Genomic DNA, 26,135 nt, shown 5'->3' with positions numbered 1-26,135 from the left:
TGACCCGGGTACAGGAGCAGAATTAGGCCATTTGGCCCATCAAGTCTGCTCCACCATTTCATCATGGCTGATCCAATGTTTCTCTCAGCCTGTCTCCTGCTATCTCCCCATATCCCTTCATGGCCTGATCAACCAAGAATCTAGCAACCTCAGCCTTAAATATACATACAGACTTGGCCTCCACAGCTTCCTGTGGCAAAGAATTCCACAGATTCACCACTCTTTGGCTAAACAAATTCCTCCTCATCTCTGTTCTAAAAGAGTGCCCCTCAATTCTGAGGCAGTGTCCTCTGGTCTCTATTCCATCTGCCATTTCTTTGCCCATTTTCCTAATCTGTCTAAGTCCTTCTGTAGCCTACTTCCTCAGAAATATCTGCCCCTCCACCTATCTTCGTATTGTCTGAAAACTTTGCAAAAAAGCCATCAATTCTGTCATCCAAATCATTGGCAAATATTGTAAAAAGAATTGGTCCCAGTGCAGACCCCTATGGAATGCCACTAGTCACCAGAAGCCGATCACAAAAGGCTCCTTTTATTCCCCTTCTTTGCCTCCTGCCAATCAGCCACTGCTTTATCCATGCGAGAATCATTCCTGTGATACCATAGGCTCGTAACTTGTAAAATCCATAACATCAACCGATTCTCCTTTATTTATCCTGCTTGTTACGTCTTTAAAGAATTCCAACAGATTTGTCAGGCAAGCTCTTCCCTTGAGGAGATCATGTTGACCACAGCCTATTTTATCATGTGTCTCAACAAACCTTATCCTTTCATGTATGTACAGCTGTAATGAAAAACTTATTTGCAGCAGCATTGTAGGCACTAAGCAACAGATATACAACACTCACCAGAGAAACATAAATTACACAATATCTCATCTGCTCACTTTACAGTACAATTATGACTAGAACTGCACTTGATACTCCAGTTATGAGCTATCCAATGTGAATAAAGGTGAATGGGGTGTCCAGGAAGAGCTAGCACTTTTGGTGAAGGGCCTTGTTTTGTCCACTCTAGGGTGACGTACTCACGTTTGGTCCCCACCGGCGTTCAGTTCTTACCTGTATCTCTAAGTAGCTGTTTGCATGTGACAGCGGCCACACCCCACAGCACTGCTTCGAAAGGTGGCCCAAACCAGGTGAGAGTAACCAGTGGATCTCACACCCTGATGAGATAGGGATGTGTCTGTGCTGTTGGGACTGATTCTTTTTACATTATATGTCAGTGATCTGGAGACTCGATGGGTTTGTTGCAAAGTTTCCAGACATATGAAGATAGGTGGAGGGGCAGCTTGTTTTGAGGATGTAGAGAGGCTACAGAAGGACACAGACAGATTAGGAGAATGGGAAAAGATATGGCAGATGGAATACAGTCTCAGGAAGTGTATGATCATGCACTTTAGTGGAAGAAATGAAAGGATTGACTATTTTCTAAATGGAGAAAAAAATACAAAAATGTGCAAAGGGACTTGGGAGTTCTTGTGCAAGATTCTCTAAAGGTTAATTTGCAAGTTGATTCTGTGGTGAGGAAGGCAAATGCAATGTTAGTATTCAAGAGGATTAGAACATAAAAGCAAGGATGTAACGTTGAGTCTTTATAAAGCACTGGTGTGGCTTCACTTGGGGTATTGTGAGCAGTTTTGGGTCCCTTATCTTAAGAAAGGGTGTGCTGAAACTGGAGAAGGTTCAAGAGAGGAGCACAAAAATCAATCTAGGATCAGTAGGTTAATCGGAATCTAGGATTGAATGGCTTGTCATATGAAGAACATTTGATGGCTTTGGGCCTGTATTCACTAGAATCAGGCATGACCTCATTGAAACCTATCGAATGGTGAAAAGCAATTGAGAGACTGGATGCGGAACGGATGTTTCCTATGGTGGGAGCATCTCAGACCAGAGAACACAGTCTCAGAATAGAGGGTGTCCTTTTAGAACGCAGATAGGGAGGAACTTCTGCCAGAGAGTGGTGAATCTGTGGAATTCTTTGCCACAGGCAGCGCCGAAGTATATATAAGGCATAAAGCAAAGGTAGATAGATTCTTGATTGGTCAATTGGTCAGGGCATGAAGAGATACCCGGGGGGGGGGGGTGTAAGGCAGGAGAAGGAGTGAGAGGAAAATTGGATCAACCACAGCAGACTCGATGGGCCAAGTGGCCTAATTCTGCTCCACTTATCTTATTGTCTTATTGCATGCGAAGTCGGCTCCAGTGGACCAGGCGGCTGAAATCTACAGTGAGATCCAATGGCCAGGAAGGCGTTGCTACAACACTTCATGGAGAACGAAGGGAATGACAAAGCACAGGAGAATTTATGGTCATCCACTGCAATCGAGGAAAGCCTCAGTCGTTACGGCTACTCGTACTTCCGGACCCAGACTTCCAAGGCGCGGAGAGTGAAACTGCCCCAGTGCAGCAGCTTTTCCACTTTAAAAACTCTCCCACATTGGTTGGATATGACAGACAACCACCAATGTCCCTGCTGTAGCCCAGCAAGCATCCCTTACAGCTTCATCACCTCACCTGTGTGGCCACCTTTGGCATGCTTAGACTTGTTCCTCAGTATTCCCTATGGCCCTGCCATATATTGTGTATGTCCACCTCACACCTTATCAGTTTCATCTGCCTTTGGTCTGCAAATTTTACTTTCTGATATCTTCCTGTAACTTCCCATTACCCTCTTTGAACAGTATGAATTTTTGTATAATCTTAAGATTACTGATTATATCTTCCGTATTCATATTTAAGCAGAGGCCAAGATTATGGACAGTGGTAAACCCAAAAAGGTAATTATTAATTAGCAACCTTCAACCATTAAGGCAGCACTGTAGTGGAGTGGTTAGCACAATGCTTTACAGTAGAGGTGACCCAGGCTGAATTCCTGCTGCTGCCTGCAAGGAGTTTTTTTTTCCGCATAGGTTTCCTACCACAGTCCAAAGATGTACTGGTTGGTAGGTTAATTGGTCATTGTAAATTGTCCAGTGATTTGGCTGGGATTAATTCAGGGGGTTGCTGGGCAGTGCGACTCGAAGGGCCTATTATTTATAAACAAATAGATATTATTAAAATTTATGTTAATGGTCATCCACTTATCTGCAAGGGTCCCAGTACCAATTCCATTGGTTTACCACAAAAATCCTCCACCACTTTCCAATTTATTTCAGAACTCCAGCATCTATTCTTTGTTTTTTTTATTTTTCACTTCCATCACTAACCACTGCCTTCTATTAACAAGCCCTTCATGAAATGTGCTCAAACCTTCTCTCTTATACAATACCTTACTGAAGTCTATTAGGCTCTATCAACCATACTGCCCGCAATAACATGTCTTCTTCCTCTTTGAAAAATTCCATTAAGTTGATTAGCCAGGATCACTTCCAAACAAAACCATCTATGCCTTAAGAAGTTATTGACCACAGGATCTTTTCCTTGCTAGGAGCTGATGAATGATCATCAAACTGATATGTAACTCTTGTTTCTTTCTTTACAGACTTTGCCTTATCTTTTGAGAATTACATAAGCATTTCCTGTTTTGTTTCAGATTTTCCACAGCTGTGGTGTTGTTTTATTTTTCAGACTTTGAGATTTTTACTTGCAAAGATTGCATATGATGCAATTAACAATAACAAATTACATACTACAGTATTACAACAAAGCAATGAATTGCAATTAAGATATTTGATTAAAAATTGATTTAGATACAAGTTGAAATATTTTTGTAATTCTGTTCACAACATGATTGATAGAATAATGTAATTGTTTCTCTTCCTCTTCATGATTTTAAAACCTTGGTATTAATGGATTTATCTATCCAAAATTTGTATTTGCAATCTTAAAAATTAATTTCCAATTATTCAAGTAAAGATTACTCTGTGCTTAAAGCTGTCTTATTTATTATAGGGTCTCTTCCTTGCTGGGTCCTGAATGACACGAAGTGCAACGGTTCCTTCAGCCCTTTTCCAAGTATACCTGGAATATAAACAAAATGTTAGCAGGCTTAAACTGAATACGCATGCATTCTCTTTCCCCAGCAGCATTATGGTTTTATTTCTGGAATGTGGAGCAGGAACAGAATCTTGAAAACCTCCTAATCCCTCTGAGTTAACGGTCTTCAGCCTGGTGACAACAGAATGGTAACAATTTACCTGGAGTTAGCCCGAGGTAAGAGAAGAAAAATAATCAAATGGGTTTTCTGCATCTAATTTTTGCACATTGACACTGAGCTGGAAAGAAATTATTTTTGTTTAAATTCTTTCATGGGGTGCAAGTAGTGCCAGCAATATAAGAATTTGTTACCTGTCCATAATTTTTATTCCAATATTGTTCTTCATAACTTATAATACATGTTCGTAGATCATAATCGGTGTGGGCATGTGCCCAAGTGGTTAAGGCATTGGACTAGCGATCTGAAGGTCGTGAGTTCAAGCCCCAGCCAAGGAAACGTGTTGTGTCCTTGAGCAAGGCACTTAATCACACATTACTTTACGACGACACTAGTGCCAAGCTGTATGGGTCCTAATGCCCTTCCCTTGGACAACATTGGTGTCGTGGAGAGGGGAGACTTGCAGCATGGGCAACTGCTGGTCTTCCATACAACCTTGCCCAGGCCTGCACCCTGGAGAGTGAAGACTTTCCAGGCGCAGATCCATGGTCTCGCAAGACTAACAGATGCCTTAAATAAGACGATAATCTGCTGCAAAAAAACAGATTAAAGTACAAAACCTATTTGGAACAGTGTTGCATCAAAACATTTTTTCCATTGTTAGCTGGGGTGGGGATGGTAGACATTTGCAGTCTGGGCTTATACTTGAGCAAATTCCTTTGCTGACAACAGCCTCATTCACAAGAGACGGAATTACTGCTGGTGCGTAGGTGGTTTGCTTCCATACGTATATGAACAAAACTACTTCACAGCTGTCAAACATCAGGACTAAAAAATCCTAGTGAGCTCTCGTTTCACATGCCCATCAACCTGTGTGGGAAAACTTGTCTCTCAGGTCACCTTTAAATATTTTCCCCCCTCACCCTAAATCTATGCCCCCTAGTTTTAGATTCCTCTACCAAATGCCATCTTGAGGCTATGTTCTAAGAGTGGGGTGAGAGAAGTCCACTTTGATCCTGGGACTGTTGTAGAATAGCAAAGCAAAAGGGTACATTGTTCTCTGAAAGTGGTAATTCAGCTAGACTGGGTAGTGAAGAAGGTATGGGTCCTGCTTAGCTTGATCTGTTAGGGTAGTGAGTCTGTAGCAGGAGATCATGGAGTGAGATGGTGACATTTCCTTGTGGACTTTATGTGCCCGTTTTTAAAAAGCGAGCAGGACCTCTGGAAACTAATTTGCATAACAGGAGATTCGTTGGGTTAATCGTGACTTATCAGGGGCCAATAAAAAGCAGAGTTATCATTGTGTGAGCGAACAATGCTACAGTGGTCAGGCTTTGGTTCAACAGACTACGGCAAGAACAGGTGCAAGCTAGAAGTGAAATCTGAGAAATTAGAGGTATTAAAATTGTAGTTCAGGCAGCAGAATTCTCCTCTTGTGCTCTCAGGGTACCTAATAGTCTTCCTGATGACTACATCTGTGGGAGGTGTCCCAACTTCCACTCTTGACTGACAATGTGCAAGAAACTGGAGCTGGAGCAGGATACACTCAGTACCATTCAGGAGGCTTGTTGTTGAGCCCACTAGGGAAAAGGCATTTTTGCATTCGGTGTTGTGTAATGAACCAGATTTGATTAGGGAGCTTAAAGTAAAGGAATCCTTAGAAGGTAGTGATCATAGTATGGTAGAATTCACTCTGCAGCTTGATAGGAAGAAGCTAAAATCAGAAGTATCAGTATCGCAGTGAAGTATAGCGATTTAAAGGCATCAGAGAGGAGCCGCCGAAGTTGATTGGAAGGGGACACTAGCAGGGATGATGGCAGAACAGCTATAGCTGGAATTTCTGGGGGTTAATTGGAAGACGCAGAATAGATACGTCCCATTCGGGATACTTGGAGGCACATGATAGAAGAAGCCAAAGTCAGTAGGGTTTCCTTAAGGAAAATCTTGCTTGACAATTCTGTTGGAATCTTGGAGGAAATGACAGGCAGACTAGACAAGGAGGAGTCAGAGGATGGTGCTTACTTGGATCTTCAGAAGGCTATTAACAAGGTGCCGCACATGGGGATGCTTAACAATAAGAGCCCATAGTATTACAGGGAAAATTCTAGCAGTGATAAACAATTGGCTGATTGGCAGAATGCAAGGAGTGGGAATAAAGGGGGCCTATTCTGGTTGGCTACTAGAAGTGTTCTGCAGGGGTCTGTATTGGGACCACTTCTTTTTACATTATATGTCAATGATTTGGATGACAGAATTGTTGGCATTGTGGCCAGGTTTGCAGAAAATACAAAGATAGGTGGAGGGATAAGCAGTGCTGAAGAAGCAGGGAATCTGCAGAAGGACTTGGACAGACCGGGAGAATGGGCAGATAAGTGACAGATGGAATATAATGTAGGGAAATGCATGGCCATGCACTTTGGTAGAAGGAATGAAGTCGCAGAGTATTTTCTAAACAGGGAGAAAATTCAAAGATCAGAACTGCACGGGGACTTGAGAGTCCTTGTGCAAAATTATCTACAGCTTCAAACAGCAGTAAGGAAAGCAAATGCGGTGATAGCATTTATTTTGACAGAACTAGAATATATGAGCAAAGATGTGACGCTGAGGCTTTGCAAGGCATTGATCAGACCACAGTGGGGAGTATTGTGAGCAGTTTTGGACCGCTGATCAAGGAAAAGGTGTGCTGGCATTGGAAAGTGTTGAGAAAAAGTGATAGACAATGATTCCAAGAATGAAAGAGTTAACGAATGAGGAGCACTTGATGGCTCTGAGCCTGCATTCACTGGAGTTTAAAAGAATGAGATGGGATTTCATGAAACCTATCGAATACTGAAAGGCCTTCATAGAGCGGATATGGAGAGGATATTTCCTATAGTGGGTGAGTCTAGGACCAGAGAGTACAGCCTCAGAACAGACAGACATTCTTTTAGAACAGAGATGAGGAGGAATTTCCTTAGCCAGAAGGTGGGGAATCTACTGCCATAGATGGCTATTGAGACCAAGTCACTTGGGTATAATTAAAGTGGACGTTTATAGATTCTTGATTAGCCAGGGCATCAACGGTTTATGGGAAGGAGGCAGGAGAATGGGATTGAGAAGGATAAAAAATCAGCCATGATGGAACAGACTCGATAGGCCAAGTAGCCTAATTCTGCTCCCATGTCTTATGGTCTAAGTGTGCAGGATATGCAAGAGTTTTTATGAGAGAATATAAACTGAGTTAATAGTAATATCAGGACAAAGAGGGTGATGGGATTCTGAAAAGCACATTTCCAGCCCAGCAGGGAAGGCAGCAAAATGGGTCTTGATTCCAGAAAAATAATTTTTCTATTTTTGTGGAATGTAGAACAGAACAGCCCAGCTCGGGTATAGGCCCTTCATCCATCAATGCCGTGGTGACCAAATTGCAGAATTAAACAGCACATCTGTCTTCACGTGGTTGATATGCTGTACCTGTTCATTTGCCTGTCTAAATGCTGCTTAAACATTTCTATCATCTCCGCTTCTACCAGGTCATCTGGCAGCTATCAACCACACTTTGTGTGGAATAAAACCTTAAATCTCCTTTAAACTTTCGCTTCTCATCTTAAAGCTCTTCCCTCTATTATTTGATATTTTCACCCTGGGAAAAGGTCTGTATCTACCTCAAGTGTCTCAATTTTTATACAGTTCCATAAAGTCATCCTTCAACCTCTAAAGCTCTAGAGAAAATAATCCAATTTCTCCCAACCTCTCCGTACAGCTAACATACTCCAATCCAGGCAAAACCCTCCCTAATCTCCATAGGATTAACTAGAATTGCACTGATTACTCCAAAGGTGGCCACCCGCCACTAAATTGCATAGAGCTGCATCATAACTTCCCAACCTTTATACTCAGTGCTCCGATTAATGTGATACACCCTCTTTGCCAGTCTATTTACAGGTGTTGCCTATGCCAGGAGTAATGGATGCACCACGAGCCTCCAATGCATCAGTGATCTTGTGAATTCCGCCATTTACTCTATACTTTCCACTTGTCCCAAATGAATGTAGGAGTAAACTTAAGTGGGGAATCATGAGGGCAAAAGAAGGGCAGATTGATTTGGCAGATATCAGAGCACAATCCTGAGATTCTATAAATATATTACGAGCAAAAGAATAACTGGAGAGGGAATAGGTCCCCTTAAGGATCAACATGGTTGTTGGTGTATGAGGCAAAAAAATTAAAATTAAATTATTATTTACCATCTGAATTTAGTTGAAGATCTTGGAAGCTAGGGAATTCAGGCGAGAGAATAATGATGCATTGTAACATCACATTGGAGGTCTTAAAGTGCATAAAGGTGACTATATCGCTGGGGCCTTAACCAAGTACATCCTCAGACATTGTGGGAAGTAAAGGAAGAAAATGCTGAGGCCTTGGCAGAGATATTTGTATCTACGATGATATATTGTGCCTTTATTTGAACAAGGCTTCAAAGACAACCCAGGCAACTACAGTGAGCCAGTGGTGTGAAATTTACTGAAGGGATTCTGAGGGACAGAAACTACCCGCATTTGGAAAGGAAAGACCTCATTAGAGATAGTCAGCATGGCTCTGTGCATTGGAAATCGTATCTTGAATTTGACTGAGTTTTTATTTTAGGTGGTGACCAACATAATTGTTGAGTGCAGTGTAGTACATTTATACAGAATTTCGCAAGGCCTCTAACAATGTCCCATATGGGATCTAGGGTGAGCTTGTCAACAGCATACAAATTTGGTTTGGTGGCAGGAGTCGAGGGTGGTGGTGAATGGCAGTGCCTGGAGTGTTATAGAAGAGAGATCAATGGCCCAAGTCGTGCATAGCTCCCTGAATGCAGCAACACAAGTAGAAAGGGTTTTTAATTCTTTTTGGCATGCATGCCTTTTACAGTCAGGGCACTGAGTACAAGAGTTGGTATGTTATATTACAACTTCTTTAGATGTGTACGGGTGAGTATATTGACTGGTTGCATCAGGGCCTGGAATGGAAAATCTTACAAAAGACAGGGAACTTGGCCCAGTACATCACGAGTAAAAAAAATCACAAGAATGTTGCCAGGACTAGAGGGCTTGAGCTAATATGAGAGATTGGATAGGCTGGGACTATTTCCTTAGGAACATTGAAGGCTGAGTGTTGACCTTATTGAAGTACATAAAATCATGAGGGTCACAGATATGGTGAGTAGTCAGAGTCATTATCCCCCACAGTAAATTAGAGGGCATTGATTTAAAGTGAGGGGGGAAAATATTTACAAGGACCTGAGGAGCAACTTTCTCCACACAGATGTTGACCGTTGAAAGTAGTGATGGAGGCATTTAGAAGACTAGTTAGATGAGTACATGACAAAGTCCAAGAGATAAGGGCCAAATGCAGGCAAGGAGGACGAACTCATGCAGGCAACTTGGTCAACGTGAGTGAGATGGGCTGAACAGGCTATTTCTGGACTATTTAATTCTCTTGCTTCATACCTTTCAGGACCAAGTCCTTGTGCCATTTCCTAACCCCCATTTCCACCATATCTATATCCTCCAGGCTATAGCGATCTCGATCAAAACCACAGTCTCCTCTCTTGCTTCCTTCAGTAATCTGGGATAGCTTCCATTAGTCCCTGGGGACTTTTCAACCCCACTGTTCTTCAAGAGGCCCAAACTGTCACTTCTTGATATCAAAATTCCTCAGAATATCAGCATACCGTTCCCTCACAATCCCTCGTGTCCTTTTCCTTTGTGAACATTGATGAACATGTGGGGACTGGCTACACCGGAAAAAGGAAAATGCATTGAGGATGTTACCATGATTAAACACTACATTGCTAGGCCATCCTTGTAGGTTTATGGAGAAAGAATGGGAATGGGTAAGATAGCTGGATAGCCAGTCAGAACTCACAGGGCAAAGGGTCTCCTGTCATACTGTAATACACTTACTTAGTCTTTACTGGCACGAGAAGGCTGTCTCCTGCTGTTAGGTTGGTACTTTTGCCATCCATTACCACCACAGATGTACCCTCCTGAAAGAGAATGCATTAGGAAAAAAAAGTAAAACAGAGGCCAGGGTTATCAACAGTAGTAATCACAACAAGGCACTGATTAACTCCAGCCAGTGTTTATGAATGCCATAGATTTTTTACTCATGAAAAAACCTAAATTAATTAATTTTATCCAGAAAACAAGCAATTTAGAATTAATTGAAATCATGCCTCTTGACAAATAAACACTTCTCGGGCTTCCATCCATACACAGGTATCAATTTTAGCTAGTGGATGGCTAGCTGACATTTTGATGACCAACTCTGCCATCTTCATCAGGGATAATGCCTGGGCATGTCTAGTCTGGTGGTATTTATACCCGTCATCTGTCTCTCTTTTTCAACCAGGTTTTTGAGACCGCCTGGTAAAGAAAACCAGAGAAAAATAATTTTAACTGGAATTCGATTGTAAACTAGGTGGGACTACAGAACCTGGTTGGATGAGGACTAACCAGGAGGGACAGATGATGAGAGTATAAATCACCTCTGATGAAGGTAGCAAAGTCTGTCATCAAAATGTTGGTTAAAATTGATACCTGTACCCTGAAGGAAGCCTGAAGAGTTTATTTGTCATATACGCAGGAAAAGCACTGGATCCTTTTTCATGATATCTTCCTTTAGCAAATCCTACTAGAATTGCCCAATCTCTTTAAAAATTCTTGAGACTGTGGAACAGTGAGGGACTGCCCCCTGGTGGTCAATTAAAGAATTACAGCCCAGTTATATTGACCGTCTGTAACCAAAGAAATCCCATCTTTGGATGTCACAGCTGCTGAGCACAGTGATGGGCCCCAGTCTCGCTAGGAATCCCCATCCTCAGACTTCAAGCTAGATCTAATCTGGTGGAAAATACAAAGGACCATTCATTTCAACAGAGTCTGTGTGAGTAAATCAGTAGGAGTGGATGGCTTCTGGTAATGTGTTATTGGACAATCGTAATGTGGACACAAACAGGTGGCAAGGGTGATGGGAGAGATGGTAGGGAGCTTTCAGAGGAAGATAGAAGTGAAGGCATTAACACTAACCAAACAGGTTAAAAAAACAAAATCAGTTAAATTCTGTCTCATTAATAAAAATTAATTGATTGTCATTTCCCTCACTGGTCTGTATTTTATTGGATTAAGTGAAATATGGTTACTGAATGATGGGCCAAAACAGACACTTTCTTTCTCCACAATGGTCTCATGCAAGACTAATCCAGCTCACCGTGAGCTTTTCCCAAAAGTCATGCAAATACTTCCATTTTTGGTTCTTAACCAACTCCCCGCTGAATTTTACTGCTGAATGTGTATCTACCACAGGACCCAGCAATGCATTCCAAACCATTGCTGCAGAGAAAAGGTTTTCCTCAGGTCACTTTGGACCTTTTGCCATTGATCATATTATAGGTCATCAGCTGTTAATCCTCTGCCACTGGAAACAGTTGCTCTGTGGCTGTCAGATTTTCTCACATCACTTCTGTCAGATGGGAGAACAACCCTGCTTCAACAAGTTTATCCACATAATGGAAGTCCCTTGTAGAGTCACAGAACAGTACAGCACAGAAACAGGCCCTTCAGCCCATCTAATCCATTCTGAACTTTTATTCTGCCCAATCCCATCGACCTGCACCTGGACGATAGACCTCCAAAACCCACCTATTAATGTACTTATCCAAAATTTTCTTTAACATTCAAATCGAATCTATGTCCACTCCTTCTGCTGACAGCTCATTCTACACCCTCTGAGTGAATATGTACCCCCTCGTTTTTTACTTTCCACCCTTAACCTATTATCTTGAGTTCTAGGCTCACTCTAAAACAATGGAAAATGCCTGCTTGTATCTGTCTACACACATAAAATATTGTATACCACTATCAAATCTTCCCTCCTTTTCCTGCACTCCAGGGAATAAATTATTACTGCAGATCTACTTCCTCTCTTTATTAAATCATACTTCACCCTCACATTCTTCAATTTTCACCTCACGTTCTTTTCCATAGACCATATGACCACAAGACATAGAAGCAGAATTAGACCATCTGGCCCATCGAGTCTGCTCTGCCATTCAGTCATGGCTGATCCTTTTTTTCTATCTCTTCCTCAACCCCAGTTCCCGGCCTTCTCCCCATAACCATTGATGCCATGTCCAACCAAGAACCTATCAATCTCTGCCTTAAATATACCCAACGACCTGGCTTCCACAGCTGCATGTGGCAACAAATTCACCACCCTGTGGCTAAAGAAATTTCTCCACATCTGTTTTGAAAGGGCACCCCTCTATCCTGAGGCTGTGTCCTCTTGTCCTAGACTCTCCCACCATGGGAGACATCCTTTCCACGTCTACTCTGTCTAGGCCTTTCAACATACAAAAGGTTTCAATGAGATTCCCCCCCCCCCCACTCATCCTTCTGAATTCCAGCGAGTACAGATCCAGAGCCATCAAACGTTCCTTGTAATGATAACACTTTCAATCCTGGAATCATTCTTGTGAACCTCCTCTGGACCCTCTCCAATGCCAGCACATCTTTTCTAAGATGAGGGGCCCAAAACTGTTCACTATACTCAAGGTGAGGCCTCACCAGGGCCTTATAAAGCCTCAGTGGTACATCCTTGCTCTTGTATTCTAGACCTTTTGAAATGAATGCTAACATGGCATTTGCCTTCCTCATTACCGACTCAACCTGCAAGTTAACCTTCAGTGTGTTCTGCACAAGGACTCCCAAGTCCATTTGCATCTCAGATTTTTTGATTTTCTCCCCGTTTAGAAAATAGTCTGCACATTTATTTCTACTACTGAAATGTATGACAATGCATTTTCCAACATTGTATTTCATTTGCTACTTTCTTGCCCATTCTCCTAATCTGTCTAAATCCTTCTGCAACCTGTTTCCTCAACACTACCGGCCCCTCTACCAGTCTTCATATCATCTGAAAACTTGACAACAAAGCCATCTATTCCATCATCTAAATCATTAATATACAGCATAAAAAAGTGGTCCCAACACCGACCCCTGCGGAGCACCACTAGTCACTGTCAGCCAACCAGAAAAGGATCCTTTTATTCCCACTCGTTGCCTCCTACCAAACAGCCAACACTCTAACCATGTTAGTAACTTTCCTGTAATACTGTGGGTTCTTAACTAGGTAAGCAGCATCATGTGTGGCACTTTGTCAAAGGCTTTCTGAAAGTCCAAATGTACAACTTCCACTGCAGACCCATTATCCATCCTACTTGTAATCTCCTCAAAGAATTCCAACAGGTTCATCAGGCAGGATTTTCCCTGAAGGAAACCATGCTGACTTTGTCCCATCTCGTCCTGTATCACCAGGTACTCCATCACCTCATCCTTAGCAATAGTCTCTAGCACCTTCCCAGCCACTGAGGTCAGGCTAACTGGTCTGTAACTTTCTTTCTGCTGCCTTCCTCTTTTCTTAAAGAGCGGATTAACATTTGCAATCTTCCAGTCTTCTGGCACCATGCCAGAGTCCAATGATTTTTGAGAGATCATTTCTAATGCCAGCACAATCTCTAACACTATGTCTTTCAGAACCCTAGGATGCAGTTCCTCTGGTCCAGATGATTCTACCATCTACCGGTTGATTTTCCCATTCTACTGTCTCCTGATTCCACTAACGTCCTGTCCAATTTTCCTTCCATATGCAGCTCTAGCCCTTCTCCCTTCCCCACTCCATTCTCGTGGTCCATTTGAATCTGTTTATACTCCTTACACACACACATTTAAGAACAGGATCATTTTTGTTATGAATAAAACAAGTAAAAAGCATTGCTTGAGTTTCATTTCACTGCACTCAGTTAATGAGATAAATGGCCCACAGAACCCATGGAAAGTCCAGTGGGAAATGAACAGTGAGCATATACACGAGATTGTGCAGATTCTGGAATAACACACACAAAATTGCTATTGAGGGAGTGCAGTGTAGGTTCGCAAGGTTAATTCCCGGGATGGCGGGACTGTCATATGTCGAAAGATTGGAGTGACTGGGCTTGTATACTCTGAAATTTAGAAGGCTGAGAGGGGATCTTATTGAAAACATATAAGATTATTAAGGAATTGGACACGCTGGAGGCAGGAAGCATGTTCCTGCTGAGGGGTGAGTCCAGAACCAGAGGCCACAGTTTAAGAATAAGGGGTAGGCCATTTAGAACGGAGTTGAGAAAAAACTTTTTCACCCAGAGAGTGGTGGATGCTCTGCCCCAGAAGGCTGTGGAGGCCAAGTCTCTGGATGCTTTCAAGAAAGAGATGGATACAGCTCTTAAAAATAGCGGAATCAAAGGTTATGGGGATAAGGCAGGAACTGGATACTGACCGTGGATGATCAGCCATGATCACAGTGAATGGCGGTGCTGGCTCAAAAGGCCGAATGGCCTACTCCTGCACCTATTGTCTATTGTCTAAAATGCTGGAGGAAATCAGCAGGTCAGACAACATCTACGGAAGGAATAAAGAGCTGATATTGAACGCTGACCATCCGTCAAGCCTTCAAAATGATGACAGACTGTGGGCACTGGAAACCTGGCAAGAGCATACTTCAGAAGTACTCAGTTTTTCCATCCCTCGGTCTCAGCGGTGTTGAAGAGCAGAGGCAGAATTTGACCTTGACTTTAAAGAGAAAATGTTTGCGGAATGACAATTTTATTGTGTCCGGACCACCTGCTACCAGCAAACTGTTTATTCCATCAATATCTGCAGAGTCATAGAAAAGCACAGCAGAGACAGGCCCTTCAGTCCATCTAGTCCATAGTAAAACCATTAGAACTGCCTACTCCCACCGACCTGCACCAGAACCATAGCGCTCCATACCCCGAACATACATGTAATGAACTTCATACATGTACCAAACTTCACTTAAACATTGAAACTGAGCTCCCGTGCACCACTTGTGCTGGCTGCTTATTCCACTCTCTCACAACCCTCTGAGCGAAGAAGTTTCCCCTTGTTCCTCTTAAACTTTTCATCTTTCACCCTTAACCCATGACCTCTACCTCACAGGGAAACTTTGCTTTTGGTGCAGTCATTTTATCTGCCGTAAACCGTACTTTTAAGAATACAAAGATAGTAAAATTTGATTAAAATTACATACATTGGCAAAATATTAGAGGTAACAGTGATTACTCACCAACTGCCAAATCCAAGAGTCTGCAGTTCCCTTGTCTTCACTATGTCCAGAACCAAATACCGCTGTCTGTCAGAAAAACACAAAAAGACATTTGGTAAATTAACACATTTACGTTAGTTATGAAGGTGTGAACTCTTCAACAAATAAATAGTACAAAATGTTAATTAGAAACAAATTCAATTCAATTCTTTCACCTGAGTTTCAAAGTAGTCACCAAACAGGTCCACAACCTGCTTTATTTTAATATCCTGACGGTGGGTGCTGATCCAGTCCTTTAACAAGAAGGGCTCCATCACAGTACTGACATTATTTATACAAAATGGAAGTTCTTTCCGTAAATTGTCTGAAATAAATGAAACGTCAACACAGGATAGATAACATTCATTCTATTGTCACATATAACTGAACTATCATCTCAGAGTACGGGAAACTTGAGGCCAGCGTTAACACGCAGCGCTTAGCAGCATTAACTAGGCAAAGTGTGTATAGATGTTTGTCTTCCTTTAATGACAGTATGCCAAGCATAATTTTTTAACAAACTTCAAGTCATTAATAAACACAATGTCATTAGCAGCTTCAATTTGAATCATGCATGCTTTCCGAACCTGGGTTTGGCCTTCCAGTTCTGTATTCTTCAGAGTTGAAAAATCTGAAATGGAAAGATCACTTTTAAATTGTTTTGTAGCAAAAATAACCTTGCTAGTTAATATGACCCAGAACCTTTTGCTTTACACTGCAGAATAGCATGAAGCAATCAAAGGTTGGAGAACATGTGTGTGGGGCACTTCACCTAACGAGTCCCATCATGCAGGCTGATGCATCCCAAGGTCGAGGACAACATGCCAAAGACACACTAAAGCTTGAAGCAGACACAACAAAGGTTACAGGGAAAGATCGCCTCACCACTAGACACACAAACTACAACCTGTCTTGGACTGACCGCTCTTGGAATGTATGCAACAGAAAAATTAATCTCATGATAATAAGACAAACTGCAGAAAAAAATGGAATAATATTTTTCATACTATGAATAGCCAGATGAATTTACACTATTGTGTTTGTTAAACCGATGAAACGTAATTGGCAAAATAAATACCAGCTAGGTATCCATTGGGTCTACTTGCCCATTCCTAAAATGCGTAAACAAAATGCATTATCTTAGAGAGAATCTGCTCCAATTTAAAAGACAAATAGCCAATCGTAGATGGGCAATGACAACCGATATGGTGCAGCTGAATTACTACTGTTATCAGCAAACAAAAAAGTTCACAGTGGGAAGAGTCCACTTGAATAAATTCACGCACTCTCATTCAGTGTTAGCCATAAAGTTGAGACGAATCAGTATTCACATTTTGAAATTTGAGAATCCGTTAAATGAAATTTTAGGCTATAAATAAAAGGGCAATAGTTACATGCTAACTCAGCAAACATTTCATCGTTAAGAGTAGTAACAGAAAATACCAGCAGTACATTTCACTCCTAGATCCGAAAAACAAAAAAAAAAATCATAGAATTCTTACTCTCTTATTATCGGTGGCAGCTGGGTACCCAGATCCTTACAGTAGAACCATTTCTCAAACAGGACATCGGTAGAATTCTCTACATAATATCTGTCAAAAGAAATACCTTTATTAACCATAAGACACAGGAGCAGAATTAGGCTATTCAGCCCATCGAGTATGCTCCGCCATTCCATCATGGCTGAACCTGGATCCCTCTCAACCCTATATACCTGTCTTCTTGCCATATCCATTTATGACCCTGACCAATAAGGAAACTATCAACTTCCACCTTAAATGTACCCACAGACACATCCTCCACCGCAGTCTGTGGCATAGCATCCACGGATACACTACTCGCTGGCTAAAAAATTTTCTCCATATTTTGTTCTAACAGGTCGCCCCTCAATTTTGAGGCTTTGCGCTCTAGTCTGGATACCCCCATAGGAAACATCGTTTTCACATCCACCCTATTTAGTCCTTTCAACAGTTGGTAGATTTCAATGAGATCCCCATACATTCTTCTAAATTCAGTGAGTACAGGCCCAAAGCTACCAAAAACTCCTCATATGTTAACCCTTCATTCCCGGAATCTTCCTCGTGAAACTTCTCTGGACTCTCCCCAACGACAAGACGTCCTTTCTGAGATATGGGACCCAAAATCGTTGACAATACTCCAAGTGCGGTCTGATTAGTCTCTTATAAAGGTTCAGCATTATCTCCTTGCTTTTATATTCTATTTCCCTTGAAGTAAATGCCAAGATTGCATTTGCCTTTGAGTCTTCACCACAGACTCAACATGTAAATTAACCTTCTGGGAATCTTACACGAGGGCTCCTAAGTCCCTCTGCACCTCTGATGTTTGAACCCTCTCCCCATTTAGATTATAGTCTGCACTATTGTTCCTTTTACCAAACTGCACAATCATATGTACGGGGTCTTTCTTTTGTTACATTTAAAATGGCGTCTTTGTTATGTTAATCTGGGGAATGCGGCTTTGTTGTGCTTTAACGCTGAAGAGAGTTTGCGCTAGCAGTTTGTTTTACTTTAAAGTAGATAAGCCGCCTTCTATTAGCCAATGGGTGGTTATGTATCGTTTTGTTTTCGGATACCATGCTGTATGATATGACTGTGGACTGAGTTTTGGCAGGGAGTCAGAGGAGGACGGCGGACGTGCGGAGAGGCTCCGGTCAATCACTCAGGGTGGTCCCGAGCCGTGAGTCGACAGAATTCGGGTGGTCGTCTGACGTCGAATTGAGCTCCAACTGTAGCGTGCGAAGAACTTGGACTTTGATAAGTGTTGGCGCCTTTTGTTTCCATTACTTTCCTCTCTGTATCAAATGCATATTAATGTCATAGAATTAGTAATATCTATAAAGTGTACTTAAAATTTACTGGGTGTGCTGGCTGATGATTATGTTTGTGATTGATTCGGGCGGCGACTGACCCTGAGGGGAGTGTTGAAGCAGGTGCTGGGCGGGATTTCCCCTAGACATACACGAGCCAATATAACGGAACGTTACACATATATTTCCCAACACTGTATTCCATCTGCCATTTTTTTGCTCATTCTTCCAATTTGTCTAAGTTCTGCTGCAATCGCATTGTTCTCTCAGCACTACGTACCCCTCTTCATATCATCCACAAACTTTGCCAAAAAGCCATCAATTTCATTATCTAAATCACTGACAATGTGAAAAGCAGCTGTCCCAATACTGACCCGAGGAACACCACTAGTCATCGGCAGCCAACCAGAAAAGGCCTTTTAATCCCACTAGCTGCTTCCTACCTGTCAGCCATTCCGCTATGCATGCCAGTATCTTTCCTCCCGCAACATCATAGGAATTTATTTTGTTAAGCAGCCACATGTGTGGCACCTTATCAAATGCCTTCTGAAAATACAAGTAAATGACATTCACTGCCTCTCCTTTGTCCATACTGCTTGTTACTTCCTCAAAGAACTCCAGCAACAGATTTGTCAGGAAAGTTTTCCCTTTACAGAAACCATGCTGACTTCGACTTATTTTATCATTAGCCTCCAAGTACCTTGAAACCTCATCCTTAATAATAGGCTCCAACACTTTCCCCAATCACTGAAGTTATGCTTACTCGCCTATAATTTCCTTTCTTTTGCCTTCCTCCCTCCTTAAAGAGAGAAGTAACATTTGCAATCTTCTAGTCCTCCAGGACCATGCCAGAATCAGTGATTCTTAAATGATCATGACCAATGCATCCATGATCTCTTCAGCAACCTCTCTCAGTACTCTGGGATGTAGTCCATCTGGGCCAGGTGACTTATCCACCACAAGACCTTTCAGCTTGCCAAGCATTTTTTCATTTGTCACTCAATCCTGCTCCCTGACACTCATGGGCCTCTGACACACTGCTAGTGTCTTCCACAATGAAGACAGATGCAAAGAACCCATTAAGTTCATCTGCCATTTCTTTGTTTCTTCATTTGTACTTTTTCACAAACAAAGTAGAAGGGCTGAAATGTGTGCATCTCAATGCAAGAAGCATCAGGAATAAAGGTGATGAACTGAGAGCTTGGATACATACATGGAATTATGATGTAGTGGCCATTACAGAGACTTGGCTGGCACCAGGGCAGGAATGGATTCTCAATATTCCTGGAATTCAGTGCTTTAAAAGGGATAGGGAAGGCAGAAAAAGGGGAGGAGGGGTGGCATTACTGGTCAGGGATACTATTACAGCTACAGAAGGGGTGGGTAATGTAGCAGGATCCTCTTTTGAGTCAATATGGGTGGAAGTCAGGAACAGGAAGGGAGCAGTTACTCTACTGGGGGTATTCTATAGGCCCCCTGGTAGCAGCAGAGATACAGAGGAGCAGATTGGGAGGCAGATTTTGGAAAGGTGCAAAAATAACAGGGTTGTTATCATGGGTGACTTTAACTTCCCTAATATTGATTGGCACCTGATTAGTTCCAAGGGTTTAGATGGGGCAGAGTTTGTTAAGTGTGTCCAGGACGGATTCCTGTCACAGTATGTGGACAGGCCGACTAGGGGGAATGCCATACTAGATCTAGTACTAGGTAATGAATCGGGTCAGGTCACAGATCTCTCAGTGGGTGAGCAACTGGGGGACAGTGACCCCCCACTCCCTGGCCTTTAGCATTATCATGGAAAAGGATAGAATCAGAGAGGCCTGGAAAATTTTTAATTGGGGAAGGGCAAATTATGAGGCTATAAGGATAGAACTTGCGGGTGTGAAATTGGATGATGTTCTTGCAGGGAAATGTACTATGGACATGTGGTCGATGTTTAGAGATCTCTTGCAGGATGTTAGGGATATACTTGTTCCGGTGAGGAAGATAAAGGATGGTAGGGTGAAGGAACCATGGGTGACAAGTGAGGTAGAAAATCTAGTCAGGTGGAAGAAGGCAGCATACATGAGGTTTAGGAAGCAATGATCAGATGGGTCTATTGAGGAATAGGGAAGCAAGAAAGGAGCTTAAGAAGGGGCTGAGAAGAGCAAGAAGGGGGCATGAGAACACCTTGGCGAGTAGGGTAAAGGAAAATCCCAAGCCATTCTTCAATTATGTGAAGAAAAAAAGGATGACAGGAGTGAAGGTAAGACCGATTAGAGATAAAGGTGGGAAGATGTGCCTGGAGGCTGTGGAAGTGAGCGAGATCCTCAATGAATACTTCTCTTCAGTATTCACCAATGAGAGGGAACGACAATACGAGTGAGGTTGATGTTCTGGAGCATGTTGATATTAAGGGAGAGGAGGTGTTGGAGTTGTTAAAATACATTAGGACAGATAAGTCCCCAGGGCCTGACAGAATATTCCCCAGGCTGCTCCATGAGGCAAGGGAAGAGATTGCTGAACCTCTGGCCAGGAACTTTATGTCCTGGTTGTCCATGGGAATGGTACCGGAGGATTGGAGGGGGGTGAATACTGTCCCCTTGTTCAAAAGAGGTAGTAGGGATAGTCCAGATAATTATAGACCAGTGAGCCTTACATCTGTGGTGGGAAAGATTCTTAGAGATAGGATCTCTGGGCATTTAGAGAATCATGGTCTGATCAGGGACAGTCAGCATGGCTTTGTGAAGGGCAGATCATGTCTAACAAGCCTGAGAGAGTTCTTTGAGGAGGTGACCAGGCATATAGATGAGGGTAGTGCAGTGGTTGTGATCTATATGGATTTTAGTAAGGCATTTGACAAGGTTCCACATGGTAGGCTTATTCAGAAAGTCCGAAGGCATGGGATCAAGGGAAGTTTGGCCAGGTGGATTCAGAATTGGCTTGCCTGCAGAAGGCAGAGGGCGGTGGTGGAGGGAGTACATTCAGATTGGAGGATTGTGACTACTGGTGTCCCACAAGGATCTGTTCTGGGACCTCTACTTTTCGTGATTTTTATTAATGACCTGGATGTGGGGGTAGAAGGGTGGGTTGGCAAGTTTGCAGATGACACAAAGGTAGGTGGTGTTGTAGATAGTATAGAGGATTGTCGAAGATTGCAGAGAGACATTGATAGGATGCAGAATTGGGCTGAGAAGTGGCAGATGGAGTTCAACCCGGAGAAATGTGAGGTGGTACACTTTGGAAGGACAAACTCCAAGGCAGAGTACAAAGTAAATGGCAGGATACTTGGTAGTGTGGATGAGCAGAGGGATCTGGGGGTACATGTCCACAGATCCCTGAAAGTTGCCTCACAGGTGGATAGGGTAGTTAAGAAAGCTTATGGGGTGTTAGCTTTCATAAGTCGAGGGATAGAGTTGAAGAGTCGCGATGTAATGATGCAGCTTTATAAAACTCCGGTTAGGCCACACTTGGAGTACTGTGTCCAGTTCTGGTCGCCTCACTGTAGGAAGGATGTGGAAGCACTGGAAAGGGTACAGAGGAGATTTACCAGGATGCTGCCTGGTTTAGAGAGTATGCATTATGATCAAAGATTAAGGGAGCTAGGGCTTTACTCTTTGGAGAAGAGGAGGATGAGAGGAGACATGATAGAGGTGTACAAGATAATAAGAGGAATAGATAGAGTGGATAGCCAGCGCCTCTTCCCCAGGGCACCTCTGCTCAATATAAGAGGGCATGGCTTTAAGGTAAGGGGTGGGAAATTCAAGGGGGATATTAGAGGAAGGTTTTTTACTCAGAGAGTGGTTGGTGCGTGGAATGCACTCCCTGACTCAGTGGTGGAGGCAGATACACTAGAGAAGTTAAGAGATTACTAGACAGGTATATGGAGGAATTTAAGGTGGGGGGGTTATATGGGACGCAGGGTCTGAGGGTCGGCACAACATTGTGGGCCGAAGGGCCTGTACTGTGCTGTATTATTCTATGTTCTATGTTAAATTAAAACTGCATCATCACTGATGCCCTAAATCCACCCACATCACAGCAAATGATTCTTTAACAACTAGAATGGGGGATGAAGCAGGACAGTAAGTTATCTACAGACCGACTCAAAGCTGTCATACTTATAACTTCTCAATGATACCGAGCTGGTAAATGCTGATCAGAAGCAAATGATGACTTATCTGTGGTGTGAATTGTTGGGAGTTTCTACTATTAGAACCATGTCTTTCATTGCCAGACATCAAAGATGAAAGTTCTTCAGTGTCCGAGATTTGTAAAGAATTAAAAACAAACATTGTTCTCACAATCAATCAAACTTACTGCATGGTAGCTTGCTCAATTTTCTCATCTTGTGACTTGATTTCACAGGAAAAACTGGAATAAAGTTGTAGTATTTCAACTCTATCTTGGCAGGAGGCTGGACAAGATACACCCTCCCGCCAAAGTTATTTATTTACTTAGCAACGCAGCATGGAGGAGGCCATTCTGGCCCTTTAAGCCATTTTGTCCCAGCAACACACAACCCTGATCAACTCTAATCATGGGAGAATGTACAATGACCAATTAACCTAACCAGTACATCTTTGGACTATGGGAATATAGCAGAGCACCCGGGGAAAACCCATGCATTCCACGGGATGGATGTACAGAGACTCCTTACAGAATGGCGCTGGGAACTGAATTCTGGAATGCCCCGAACTGTAACAGTGCTGCGCAAATCGCTACACTACCATGGCGCCCAAATCATTTCCAACTAGTTGACTAGTTGGAAGCAGAATGGAATTGAAGATACAGGAGCAACACCTCTGCCCTCTACTGGTGTATGGAATTAATGTTGAAAGCCCCACAACTGAATGTATATTCCACCATCTCCACCCCACCCCCCGCCACCCCCTACCTGTCTTTTTTATTTCCTTTCACTTGCAGCCTTTTTTCCTCCTCCCCACTCTCTAGTCTCTGTTTTTCAACTGATTAAAATCAGGAGATAGACCTTGTCCATCTCCCTTGAGCTTCGAACTCATGCTCTGCAAGGTTCAATGACTGTTGACTGGGTGGTACATAGAGGCTCTTCCAGGCTACAACAAGATGGAAAACTTATGGATATGTAACAGTTTTGATACTTTAGATACAACACTGAGTCACGTCACCTGCAGAAATTCTCTGATGACTCAGCAATAGTTGGGTGTATAAAGGGAGAATGGCAGGATGAATACAGGGCTCTGCTGGTGTACTTCGGCAAATGGTGCAAGCTGAGTCATCTGCAGCTAACGTCAGTAGGACAAAGGAGATGGTGATGGACTTTAGGAAGACTAAGCCTGCACTGCTCACTGTTCTTATTGATGGTGAGGACATGGATGTGGTGAGGACCTCCAAGTACCTGGGAGTGCACTGGGATAACAGAGTTGAGTGTAGCACCAACACAGAGGCTGTGTACAAGAAGGGCCAGAGTTGCCTCTACTTCCTGAGGGGACTGAGGTCATTTGGCATATGCAGCCTTCTCCTTCACATGTTCTACCAGTCTGTTGTTGCCAGTACAATCTTCTATGCGGTGATGTGCTGGGGCAATGGCATCAACATAGGTGATGCCAACAGGCTCAATAAACTGATTAGAAAGGCTGGCCCTGTTACAGGAGTCAAACTGGACACAGAGGCTGACATAGAGCAAAGGACCCTACAGAAAATCCTGGTAACTCTGGACAATTTTTCTCACCCAATGTGACTGAACAGAGGAGCACTTTTAGTGATAGACGAAGACAACTGCACTGCTCCAAAGAGCACAGTATGAAGCCATTCTTATCCTCAGCCATTCGGCTCTATAATGAGTCAACCCACAGCCAGGCAAGTGATGACTCCCTCCTGTTAGACTGTTTGAGGCAAGTTATTGTCTTTTATTCTTTCTTACATCTCTTCTCATATTTGTATATCTGTGCACTTGTGACACTGGGATCAATGAAGTATCTATCTATCCGTTATTATCGCCAATCTAGTGGCCTGGAGTGATAACATTGAGCCGTGCTCAAATCTCAAGACAGTGGTTTAAAAACTAGGAATCGTTTCAAATAAATTGAAATAAAACTGTTACCAGTATATGAAAAGATCTTGTGAAAATTAATCAATTTTCATAAGAGGCAAAGTCCATTATTTAGCATAACCTCTGCATTCACTCTTACCTTAGATCAGGGGTTCCCAACCTTTTTTATGCCATGGACCAATACCATTAAGCAAGGGATCTATGGATCACAGTTTGGGGATCCCTGCCTTAGATAAAACAAAAAGCTGAGACACCACATTTTGAATCTTGCAGTTCCTACATTACCTGAGGGCATCCAGTTCTGTTTTCAGTCTAGTCCTTTCAAAAACCAGCCCAACCGTGTTTGCCTGACGCTGTGGAGAATGGGGAATTCGTGCTGGCAACAAGAACATCTGAATTGGATAATGGGTTGGAGGGACAGGGAATAAAGAAAATCTATTTGACATTCTGGATTTAAGAACTCAATTGATCAAAACATCTTTTTCATTTAATCTCCTGGCCTCCCTTGGTCCTTCCATTGAGATACTCAATAGATTGATAAAGTTCCTGCTTATCTTTTGTCCCTCTAACCCTCTGCCTATGTAACACATATAAACTGCTGACGTATCATGTCATAAATTGGAAATGGGAACATTTTCTGCAAAGCAAATTATAAAATGTCAGTAACACACACAAAATGTTGGAGGAATTCAGCAGGCCAGGCAGCATCTCTGGAAAAGAGTAAACAGTCGGTGTTTTGGACCAAGACCCTTCATCAAAATGTCATCTATAGATGGGAGTTCTTTGTTTCAAGTTCATAATTATTCCAGAAACTTACAAAATAAAGAAACAAAGCTATGCACATAACATCTAGTGTGTTGCAACTTCCTTCACTGTCCAGCCTCAATTTGTCTTTCATTCCAGTAACTATGTTACTTTTTATACCCCAGTCAGTTTCAATGAAATTGAATAAAGCATTTTTGCAATCATTGGCAGATTATATCAAACTGATACTTTGACTCTACAATCCAATCCAGCCTCAGCTGAGTGCTGTATGTACCTTCAGCTCTTTGCCACAAATGCTTTCAGCACAAAAGCACAAGTAGTAAAAGAGTAGGCCATTTGGTCTTGTGCCTGTCATACTGTTCTATAGCAATCATGAATAATCTTTCATCACAGCGTAACTTTCTTATGCGAAATTGATATTCCTCAATCTTCCTTAAGATATGAAAATACACTAAACTGGAGCAACTATCTGCACAATTTGACTATAAGAGCAGGTCATCTGCAAGGCTCACGTCAGCAAGGAGATTCACGGGGAGGGGCAGAGATTCAGTAACACTCAAGAAGCTCAACATCATAGCAGCTCACTTGAGACATCATCCTCACAACCATACACTCACTCCACCACCGATGCACAGTAACAAATGTCTATACTACCTACAGGACGCACTGCAAGCACTCACCAAGAATCCTTAACAAACCTACGACCTCTACCAGCTAGAAGGGAAAAGCCAGTAAAGTATGCCAAGAGATTCCCTCCAGAAATCGATTGCTGTTCCTTCACCATTGTTGGGTTAAATGCTGAACTCTGCCCTTTACAGCCCTTGAGTGGTGGGTTTACCAACAATGCTGTAACAGTTCATGAACATCACTCACCGTCACCTTCTCAAGGGCAACTCTGGATGGGCAATTAGGTCATGGCTCAGCCTGCAAAGCCAACGTCCCTTGAACGAATGTGTATTAAAAAAAAAAATCTATTGATCACCGTCTCAGATGTACTCAGCAACTGAGACCCCGGAGTATTGAGAATACAAGATTCCCTACCACCTAAATGAACAAAAAACATCTGTCATAGTGGTCCTGAATGCACGATGCAATGTGATGAAATTTCCAGTTCCTCCTACCCCAAGCCAGAGGATCTATCAACCCAATGGAAGGAGGAACAGAGTTATAATTAAGCTAGCTGATTTTTTAATTAGAAGAATTCAGGAAACCAGAATGTTTTAAGCTGCAGAAAGTAGGAAGGGGCTGCAGAGAATAAATGTGGTG

General features: G+C 42.5%; 1 protein-coding gene across 2 annotated transcripts in view; it reads right to left on the bottom strand.

Moving 5' to 3' along the window:
* Positions 1 to 3,517: 3,517 nt before the first annotated feature.
* The window catches only part of LOC134350476 (3-hydroxyanthranilate 3,4-dioxygenase-like), a 37,271-nt gene continuing 14,653 nt past the window's right edge, over positions 3,518 to 26,135 (bottom strand). Inside the window, exons 3-9 of one of the 2 annotated variants that reach the window (XM_063055685.1) lie at positions 24,390 to 24,496; positions 16,770 to 16,859; positions 15,855 to 15,898; positions 15,444 to 15,592; positions 15,250 to 15,315; positions 10,029 to 10,111; positions 3,518 to 3,965 (exon numbers count right to left, since the gene is read on the bottom strand). In XM_063055685.1, the coding sequence (XP_062911755.1) occupies positions 3,884 to 3,965; positions 10,029 to 10,111; positions 15,250 to 15,315; positions 15,444 to 15,592; positions 15,855 to 15,898; positions 16,770 to 16,859; positions 24,390 to 24,496 (621 nt within the window). In that variant the 3' untranslated portion in view covers positions 3,518 to 3,883. The remainder of the gene's footprint in view (positions 3,966 to 10,028; positions 10,112 to 15,249; positions 15,316 to 15,443; positions 15,593 to 15,854; positions 15,899 to 16,769; positions 16,860 to 24,389; positions 24,497 to 26,135) is intronic. The other variant, XM_063055684.1, reaches the window with a different exon arrangement.

The sequence above is a fragment of the Mobula hypostoma genome, chromosome 8, assembly GCF_963921235.1.
Source record: "Mobula hypostoma chromosome 8, sMobHyp1.1, whole genome shotgun sequence".
NCBI classification, from domain to species: domain Eukaryota; kingdom Metazoa; phylum Chordata; class Chondrichthyes; order Myliobatiformes; family Myliobatidae; genus Mobula; species Mobula hypostoma.
The sequence above is the reverse complement of the archived record's forward strand: the minus strand, read 5'-3'. Positions and strand labels throughout refer to the sequence as shown.